The sequence below is a fragment of the Nicotiana sylvestris genome, chromosome 3 (genome assembly GCF_000393655.2).
Source record: "Nicotiana sylvestris chromosome 3, ASM39365v2, whole genome shotgun sequence".
Lineage (NCBI taxonomy): Eukaryota > Viridiplantae > Streptophyta > Magnoliopsida > Solanales > Solanaceae > Nicotiana > Nicotiana sylvestris.
In genome coordinates, this window is record NC_091059.1 from 155,008,778 (window position 1) to 155,019,593 (window position 10,816).

The 10,816-nt window shown below is 36.1% G+C and overlaps 1 protein-coding gene across 2 annotated transcripts; it reads right to left on the reverse strand.

The window, feature by feature from the left end:
• Positions 1 to 3,142: 3,142 nt before the first annotated feature.
• Positions 3,143 to 10,265, reverse strand: LOC104236042 (TOM1-like protein 1). 2 transcript variants are annotated; one of them, XM_009789889.2, is made up of 4 exons: positions 10,130 to 10,265; positions 8,953 to 9,578; positions 8,426 to 8,671; positions 3,143 to 3,694 (listed from the first exon to the last, which is right to left on the reverse strand). In XM_009789889.2, the coding sequence occupies exons 2-4, from the start codon at positions 9,472 to 9,474 to the stop codon at positions 3,275 to 3,277; spliced, it is 1,188 nt and encodes a 395-aa protein (XP_009788191.1). In that variant the 5' UTR covers positions 9,475 to 9,578; positions 10,130 to 10,265; the 3' UTR covers positions 3,143 to 3,274. The 2 variants fall into 2 exon arrangements, with proteins under 2 accessions (XP_009788191.1, XP_070027202.1); XM_070171101.1 differs by lacking the exon at positions 10,130 to 10,265 and adding an exon at positions 10,057 to 10,115.
• Between the last annotated feature and the right edge of the window lie 551 nt (positions 10,266 to 10,816).

The window sequence follows — 10,816 nt, forward strand, 5'->3', positions numbered from 1 at the left end:
CACTGCATCCTTACAATATCCCACTTAACTGAAACATACCTTTAAGTTTTTCAAACTTAACCGATAACATCCTTCCGTTAACTTTTCCATCACTTTCTAACCGAGCTTTCTTTTTCTCATGTGCATTGCTTCTTCTTCATTTCCCCCTACCTCCCGATAATTTCCGGCAAGCTCTTTAAAAATAGAAATAATTGACTAGTTAGTCGTCCGACATCTAACCAGCAACACACCTTCTCCAAAAATTTCTCCCTTTTATGTTTAAAACCTCACAGATTCAACACATATCACTAGATTCCTCGTATGCAAGGCTAGTCCATGTGATAGAGAGTAATTTTTTTTTTTTTTTGCCTTTTTGGGAGGAGGGGGAGCGGAGGGGGGAGGGAAGAAGAATCACCAGGAGTGAATGAAGGAGAACAGCAAGAACCTGCAGGAAAGATAATATGAGATTTGATCTCTAGTTCCAATACTCCAGGAGGTCCTTTGGTACAAGGTATAAGAAGGTATAGTGCTGATATAAAAATTAAATATCACCTTTGTTTACCTCGAAAATACGAGTAATAATTAAATTTGATTAGTGGTTTTAAAGACATGTGATTTGGTTCAATACCAATTAATAATCAAGAAATATGAAGTAGAAATGAACGACAGAATTGAATCAAACCAATGTTACTTAGCAGCAGTGACCTCGAGGTGGCTCAGGGCAGTAAGAACAATTAAATAATAAAAATAAAGTAAGAATAATGGAGCTAAAGGACAATGTTGGTAGAAAGTATATTCTTTTCACAGCGATGATAAGATGATCTTACAAATGATTGGGGTCCCCTTTATATAATAGAGGAGCCCTAAATAAGGAATATTCTTAGTACAATTGTCTAACCGCTTAGTACGGAGTCATACAATCATATTTTGTGATTTGCGCCATGACTTTGGGGACGTGGCAGAAATCTAACTTGTTCTGGTACAAATCCATAAAGTACTATTTCGAGGTCGAGAACACCTGACATCGGGTATGCATCATGCTTCGCCTTCGAACTCGGGTCTGGTCCCTCAAGCTCGAACTTGGTCTTACCCGGACTCGGACTTTGGACGACCTCTCAATTATCTAGATCGAAGGCATTCGATCTCAACCGTATACAACCTTAATACTTCGTTTGGTTAGCAAATCAGGCATAAGTTATTCCAGGATTAAAATTAACACCGGGATAACTTATACCTTATAGAAGGTGGGGTAATTAACACCGGTATAACTTATACATTCTTCTTACAAATTATGCAATTGTCATATTTAATACAACATACCAAACAATGGATAAAAGACATTCCCATCATAACTTATACCAATATAACTTATCACGACATAAGCCGTATTCAAACCAAACGACCCCTAAGTTAATATCTTTTCTGTTGTTTTATTAATGGGTTAGTTTCTTCAAAAAGAATATAAATCTCTTAGTGGAGTAAATTAGTTTTGGGTGACTATAAAATGTAAAGCATTTCACGAACAATTAATTTGGCAGTCTGCTGATGAAAATAAGAGTCGTTCTCTATAACCAGCCCAACTCTTTACAAATAATATCTGTGACGCATTTGTGATGCAAGAGTGCTTCAGATACAGAATTTCAAAAAAGTTTTCTACGGTGGAAAACATGAAGTGCACATGAGAAAAAGAAAGCTCCGTTATAAAGTGATGGAAAAGATAACGGAAGGTTCTTGGTTAAATTAGGAAAACCTAAGGGATGTTTTTGGTTAAGTGGGTTATTATAAGGATGTAGTGAAAGGTGAGGTGAAACAACAGGGATGAAAAAGGTCAAAAACTCTCTTTTTCTTTTGTAATTTCGGTTTACTTGATTAGTGGTCTCTCGTCACTTTTTTTTTTTCTTAAACATTGAAAAAGACTAATCGATTTCAGTAAGCTACATATGTTTCATAATTGTCTTGTTTGGCTTTCTAACGCATATTTACCATTTTCAATAATAGTCTTACAATGTTATATATATGTTTAGTGGCGGAGGCACATATTTATTAAGGTGATTCAAAATATTAAAAAATAAACACATAAATAAGCTAAGTAAATTTAACATATGGAATAGTATATATATGGGGAAAAATTACCTAATTACACAGTGTAAGAGTGTCAATTGACACCCCATGAACAAAGGTGGTTGTGCCACTGTACATCTCCTCCACTTTGATAAGCTTAATAGCAAATAGGTAGTCTATTTTTTACTTTTAATTCTTTATATCTTATTTCTTATTTGTTAATTTTAGCCTTTTTTGAATGTTATATAATTCTTCTCGATAAAATTTTATCCGCACCGATTGCTATCACCATCTAATAGATACATAACATGCGTTTGTAAATAAATTGATCTCACTTAATCATGATTAATTAATACATATTTTCACCTATTCAACTAAATACAAAAAAAAAAAAAAAAAAAAAAACTTGCTCTACCTCCTCCTCTTTCAATTCACTACGACATCAACACTAGTATTTGTGACAGGTAAGTTGAAGAAAGTTCATTTCTTAATTGAATGTACAAATTGAAAATAAAGTGTACTAGTTTTCTTGAGATGGCAGGAACAAAAAAAAAACGGATGGTGGGACAGGATAACGGATCGTCATATGAAGATTGAATTGTGTGAAAAGACTATTTAACCGCATGTTGTACAAACCTGAGTGACTTGAGATATTGAATCCAACACTACTTAGCAAATTTGTATTGGACCAACTAGGGATTGACATCGATTGATTAATTGAACATTACTAAGGATATGTTTATGTTAATTCTATGTCCTTAATAGGTGTTGATACTATCTAATATGTTGCCCCAAATCACGGAAGAGTGTCCCTATATTTGAAGTCTTACGGCAAAGATATATTTAAACATTTTCTCATAGTACAAGGATATATTTGGACATTTTCCACATTCTCCAATATATATCTTAATTCTCAAAGGGAAGTTCTAGAACAACTGAAATGGAGTCACTACTGACATGTCTCAAAGCACTGACACGAGATCAAGAACAAATATCATCCAATATCCATGAAAAACAAGCAGGGTATATCTTTTTCAAGCAGTTAAATCCCAAAGTTCAGACATTAAAACTATAAGTAATTCAGGTATATGTGGAGACCAAATCAACAAAGTTCTACATCCATTTATGAAGGTTCAATCATAAGCACAAGAGTTGGTAGAAATTGAACAAGCCTGATATTAACATCACCAAAGCCTGTGGATTCCAGTATTAAGTCAAGTGCACGGGAAGGAATTCAAAAAGAGATGAGATCATCTTTTGGCGATTGCTGCTTCTTTGTGTCATGTCTTGATTCAGATGTGCCATCCACTTTTTTACCAAAAATCATCTCATCAAGATCATCCATCATATCATCATTTCCTCCGTGGACTGCAGACCGGGAGCCTGATGGTTTTCTGATCAGAGCATCTTCTTTTCCAGCACGGGGGGACTCATCGGGCTCCACAGCAACTGGAATCATGGCAGGTTCTGGCTCTGATGAAACAACCATAGGTTTCTTCAATTCGTCATACTTCGAAAGGGCCTTTTGAACTTCATCATTTATATTCAGGGCTTCAAAAAGGAGGGCCTCATTATCTCCAGCAGTCTCGATGATTCTCTGAACAGTATTGAGGGACTGGCGACACTGTTGTACTAGCGTAGCTGACAAGTCATCCTGCAAAAAAAAATTTGAGAGGTAGGCAACAAATTAGAGGAATATGACCCCGGTATTCAAGGAGCTAAATCCACAACTGCGAATTTCTCTAAGGAGATTGCTCTATCATGCAGCAACAGCGTGACAAGGGGTGGCACAAAAATCATTTTCCATCTATTAGTGGGGAGAAAAATAGTGGCCTTTTCTGAGTAGCCCCTTCAACGAAACATATACCAGAATATATTTCAAAATCTGGCCAATAGTTATCCAAAATAATCGAAATCCATAAAAACCTTGACAAACTCTGGTTCAAATAATAAGAGAAATAGTAAAAGTACACCCAATTCCTAAAGGAGGGGTGAGAAACGTGAAAGCAGAATTGGACACTGAAAAGATATGCATGCTGATGACCAAACGGAATAATGTTGAGGGGTTTAAAAAAAGAACTTCCATTAATGAGTTACTTAACAAAAATCTAGCCTACTACATCTTCACGATCACAGTGCAGCTCAAGCTGATGGCCACTACTTTGAGAATAGAGACATGACTAGTGTCTTCGCTGTTTTGCAGGGTAGCTCCTATGGTTAATCTATAAATCTAAATATTTGCTCATATCACTAATTTAAGATTCACCTGTTCAAAATGTCCACACAAGTCTATAGCACTTTAAGAAACTTGCTTTTTAATTAAAAACAAAGGCTATAGCACTTCAAGAAAAGCTCATCAACGACAGTCAACTCAAACATAAATTTCGGCACAAAGTGATGGAAGGCTAGCTATGAACTTCAGACTGTCAAACAGCACTAGCATTCGTCCAATTCATGCAATTGATAAACATCTATAATAAGAAAAAGACTTTGGGCTCACTAATTGTTTTGCACCTAAGGTCGTATGCGGCCTATTTTACTCTTCTCAATAAGGTCCTTTTTTTCTACTTATAAAAAGAAAAGGTCCTTTTTCTTATTCTGATCCTTAAACACCAAAATAACGTATGAGCCCCATGTAATCGCATAACAAATAAACAGTAACATTGTCAACTCTTCCCCTCATAAAAGTGTAAAATAAAACAGACCAATGTGGAGGGAATAAGAAAGGAACATAATACCTCAATGATAAAAGAAATATATACTGGTGGTGGGAGGTAGCAGGTACCCCGTGGATTAGTTGAGGTGCGTGCAAGTTGACCCTCACGGTTGTCAAAACAAAAGAATCATATACTAATTACTAACTATTAGCTACATCTTGCCATATTTCAATTGCAAACCAGCAAAATTATAATATCTACCTGCTAAAAATGCGCACCCAGTTACCAGCAAAGTGCTATGACGCACCTAGAGACATGTCCTTTGTAGAAAGCCATGTGAAGGAAGAAACTAAGAAACCAACGAAAAGAAATGATAACCACACTTGCAAACAATCTTATAACATGCGTAGTGGCGACAAACTATGCACCACGATACTAAAGTTTTCCTTTACCTAGGACTTGCACCGCCTTTTTAAGCCACTACTTACAATAGTGGTGGCAAAATGAGTAAAAGAAAACAGTTATCCACCCATATTATCCATTAGAATATGGGTTGGATAATGAACTATTTAAAAACGGGTCAAATATAGATAAGCACCATATTATCCACTTAGAAAATGGATAACAAATGGATAATTAATGGGTTTAACTTTTACATTTGTAAAGCCTCAAATTGGGAGTTCCTCAAGTTTGGGAGACTACAAATTCTCCCAGAAATGATCATATACAATAAGCCATGGATAATATGGCTATCCATATTATCCGATGGTTAACCCGTTTTTATCCGTATTAAGTATGGATAGGGTCGGATAATTTATCCGTTTTTGTATTGCTCGTTTTCGACCGGTCCCATATCCGACCCAGCCCGCCCGTTTGCCACCCCTACCTTACAATAATATCCAGTGGAATACTACCTGAAGGTTTAGAGTAACATTCAATCTCATTATAAAACAACATACAAGTACATATACGGTCACAAAAAAAGCACAGTTAAAGTACTTGATGATTCTTTTCCTTGTTTCGAGATAAATAAGAAAGTATTTAATGCTACACCATGTAGATGCCATCTTATGAAATTACATTGTGCAAGTACACACTAAGCCTCCCAATATCTAGCAAACCGTTATAACAGGTTAAAATTCCTGCTTGCAGGAGTGCTTGATAAATCTTTCTATCTATGCATTAGTCCAATGGGTTCTAATATTCAGTTATTTTAATCCAGAAGATTAAGCTCAAACACTATTAACCAGGAAAGAACATATATTCCAATCCTAAATTGAATCTCTGCCCTGACATGAAAGCTTGAATTTTTTTAAATTGATCTCCTCTACACCTGCATGTCACTCGCTAATAAGAAGTGGTCCTCATCAAAACGCACAAGCAACAATAATTCCATCACAGCATTCCAACACTAAATGCACCAAGTATAGCAAGAGAAAGCTTTAAATGAAAAGAACAACTCGGTCTCCGGTTGGAGGGCACAATGTGTTCAACTGCATTCTAAAAACCAACTACAAAAAAATGCACGAGTAACCTAAACAGCTATTAAACTCTGCTAGTCATAAGAGCACCAACATTCAGAACTTATTGGTAAAAACAGCAACTATTGCATTGGAAAACTGAACTTAAATCTTCAACTGCAATGTCAAGAAACCAGCTAACATGGCTGCAGTAAGTTGACAATTTTAACATACTGTAAATCCTTTCCGCTCATTAAACGGATAACACTTCTTTAAGGGGATTTTTTTTATAACTGACTCTTATTAAGTTTTTGGAACAAAAAGATGAGAGCAAGAAAAATTGATGTCTTGTTCTTCATTATTGTCCAGTAGTTCAATTTTTCCTTCCAAACATAACTCAGAATCTTTATACATCGCCATCATCCATTCATATTCTTCTTCGCTTTCTCTTCTGTATTAATTCACGATGATCTCAATCAAATTAATTGTACGTCAATCACAGATGAGCTCGGATCTGCTATATAAATCCTCTGTACCCATTATAAAGATTAATTTTACACTAGCAATCCATAAATCATTGCTCAGACAATTGGTCAAGAAGTGAATTCTTTGCATAAAACAACATCACTATGTAAGTATTTGTACTGGGCAACAATTTTACCACTAATTTTGCAAATCCAACCAGCTCATTTGGACTTGAATACAGCTATACTTGATACTTCTTAATAGAAAACAGGCTACACAGACCTAGAGGGCATGATATACAAATGCATAAAGCACAAAGCTAGAAAGATATTATTACATAACAAAAAGATGAAATTAAAAAACCCCAGTTTTAGATGTTTAAGCTTTGCTTGAGTAACACATGAACTAAGCACATTAAAATGAATCTTTAAGTTGAATTTGAGCTTGACTGACATAAATTTTGCAAAATTTGAGCTCATTGGCTAGGAACACCAAAATCCCCTAAGGATGATCGAGTTTGAGCTTCAAACTATATGTTTATTCTAACTATTTTAGGATCACATTTCAAAATATTAAAAATTTTGCCACTATTAACACCAAAAATATATTTTGATTTTGTGGAAGAACATGAGCATCCAAGGTCTTGCTCTAGTGGTAAGAGCGCATTCGAGTAGTGTGTGGGTTAGGCGCATATCACAGTTCGAATCATACTGCAGACAAAGCTTGGTATTTAATTGGAGAAATAGAGGGGCGGGCCCACTATCCACAGAATATCAAAATCGTGCATCACATAGCGGAAGCTTAGTGCACTAGGCTGCTCTTCAGGATTTCTCAGTTCTCAGGAAAAAAGAATATGAGCATCGAACAAACATCTTAAATCAAACTTCATTGGAAACCCTTAGACAACTCATGAGGGAAAATCTGATTTTGGGTTCGCATGTGAACTTTAATATGGAGTTACCAGTGTAAGAATGACTTGCCAAAGGTTTGGCTTTGATATATATGAAAAGAAAAAACCTGAGCATCCACACATTAAAGTAATGGGTGAAATAACACAAAACCCAGTGTTATGAAAGGCGAAAAGCGCAAAAAAGCTCTAAGGTCCATTGGGGCTTTAAGTGCAAAGCGCAAATAATGTGTGGGCTTTAATGAAGAAAGGCGCATATGGAAAAAAAAATACAAATATGTATGTGCAGTCCAAGACTAATAGTTTTTTTTTATAAGTAGTCCAAGACTAATAGTTATAAGTTTAAATAACAAATATATGGACAAAGAAATTGAAAAAGAATTACGATAGTGAAATATCAATTGTTTAGTGTCGCTTATTACGCTCATTGGCAAGGAAAAGTATGCCTTAAAGCCTTGATGACGACACTAAAGCGCCCACAAAGCGAGGCGAAGCGCTCAACATGTTTTGAGCCTCGCTTCAGGGCTTAAGCGCGCCTTTGACAACACTGACAAACCTTTATAAACCTGTTTCAAAACTCTTAAATAACTCATGTGTGCCAATTATATAACTTGACTGATTTAGTCAATAGTATAATTCTCCATCTATCTCAAAAAGCAGTCCTACTTTCGTTTGTGGTCAGCCTTAATGGTGTCTGCTTCCTAATATGACATAAAATGCATTTCTCCTCACAACACAAAATTTTCCTCTATTTTACTTCACGAAACCACAAAAGTCAACGATAGACCCCAAATGTTTCCCCAACATAATAGTCCACACTGATACCCTGAGAATGTATTAAGACGATATCTTCAGATCCTGAGATTGACATGTTGATAGGAATAAAACAGAAGTACCTGCAGAGCATCCTGCTGAGGTGAAGAGGACAAAACAGTTGTCAGAAGCTCTACACTATTTCTAGCCACATCAAATGCCTCCTTTGTCTGTTCAGCTGAAAAGTTCTCCCGTGGAATTTCATGTTGGATTTGCTGTGCCAGAGTAACATCTGGTTCTGCAGCTGACACTGTTCTTGGAGGAGTGAAGATCGGAGCTAGGCTTTCATGGTCACGACCAGGAAAACGTACCCCTCTGGATCTCAAACTCTAAGACAATAACAAAAAGACAGAGATATCACACAGGAATGTGAAGAAATGAATATCAGAAAGTATGTATCTACTCTTCCATTGCTGAAAGAATCATTCATGTATTTGCTACAATGCCCTTGTCTAAAATGTAGTACTTTGACGGTTGGTGATGTATATTAGAGAAAAGTCCAGGCTAGTAATCTATTTTGCCAAGTCAACAAAAACAAAGAGACAACTGAACATTTGACTTCTTAAGATTTTTATGAAATGAAGGTGAGACTGAACATCTGTAATGATACCTTGTAAGTCTCTTCATACACAGGTAAATAGCGAAGCTCGCTCGATGATTCTCCCCAAGCTTCAATTAACACCAGGGCCTTGTTCCGATTGTTAACAACAGTTTGAGGGTCATCAATCAACTTCACCATCTCATCCAGAACCCTCTCAGCAGCAATCTCGGAGAACGCCTTCTCGCAATTCTTTGCAATAGTTTCAAGTAACACCAACCCTAAGTACTGAATCCTGGGGCTCTTCAGCATTATCCTTTTCTTCACGCCCCTAATCAGTTCAACACTATTGATTCTATCGTGATTAATCATGTCACAAAGCTCAAGATTCATAGCCCAATCAGGTTCATCCAGAGTTTCAGCTGTGGCTTCCTCGACAAGCTTATCAGCCTGATTTGGGCCTTGGAAAAGTTCCTTCATCTTGAAACTCATCGAGCTCATTCCAGCAGTGATCTTTTGCCCAACCTCCGATCCCCCAATCTTCAGGCGCTCCCCAAAGGCGCTGACTTTATCCAACAAATTGTTGTCACTCATTTTCGATTAGATCTTCCGCAACTCACTCCTTCGACACTTCCTAGCTTAAATTCTTCAAATCCTTGCCTCTACACTGTCTCCGGCTAAACAGGCTCAGACTTATACTGAAAACGAAAACAAAAGAAGAAGCACAAATGAATGACCTCAACAACATACATAAGTTTTCTTCTTATCGATTAACCTTGCAGGAACCATGTAATTATATTCAAACCCATAGATTACTGGGATACCATAAATACCTAATATAGTCTATTGCTAGGGTTTTACTAATATAAAAAAAAATCGAGAAATTAAAAAGTATCCACGAGACTCGAACAAACAAAATAGACATCCGGTAATGGACTATAGTCATTGGAAATTTGTTATCGTGAGAGAAAACTACATGAAAAGCATCCCACAAATTAATAGTGAAAAAAAAAAAAGCAATTCGAAGTGCAGCAGAGTTGCTAGGAAATAATTTGTACAAGTTTCGGCGAGCTGAATTAAGATTCCAGGTAAGCAGATCAATTTTTCCGATATATAACTCTGAAATTGATGTATATTAGGAACAAAATTCAGCAACAAGATCGCATGAAATTCTACCTTTTAAAAAAACACAAGAAAAAAAAAAGAATACGGCGATCACGAAAGAGAGTGCAAGGACTGAGTGACTTACCTTGAAACTTAAAAGCTTAGGATCGAAGACTGTTCGATTGCGTGTTTATGAGAAGATGACGCGTAACGCGACTGACTTCTCTCTCTAGATGAAGGAATCTTCCGATGTTCCTCGATAATGGAGACCAAAGTCTTCTACTTTACCTTTTATACCTACTCCTTTGCTAACTGTATTTCCGTATTCTATTTCGTATGTATACCAACTACGCTTTAAATGCGATTTCTTCGGTTTCTTCTCTCCCTTTCGTGAATTTTATGCATTTATTTATTTTTTCTTTTTACAACTCACTACACCCTTACCCTATATTTATGTCACCTTTTAATATGTACCCTATTTTTAAAAACTATTGATTTCGTAACCAACTACTAAAAAATCCGTAATAATATGACCATTATACCCCTTCCAAAACATATAAAAGATGCATCAAACATACCCAGATTCAAATTCCATATCTCCTCCATCACTCCGTCTCTCCTGAGATCGCCTCACGCAAAGCAGATTTGAACCAGATTCAAATTCCAAATTCAAAATTACAAAATACATTGTAAGTATTCAAATTCATCTTCAGAGTTCAAAATAGTTTTTGAATTATATGTTTTCTGATTGATTGATTGAAGTTGTTTGACGAACTTCACTGATATGCTAAATTTGCATTCTAAATCTGTTTGACGTTGAATTCTAACATTC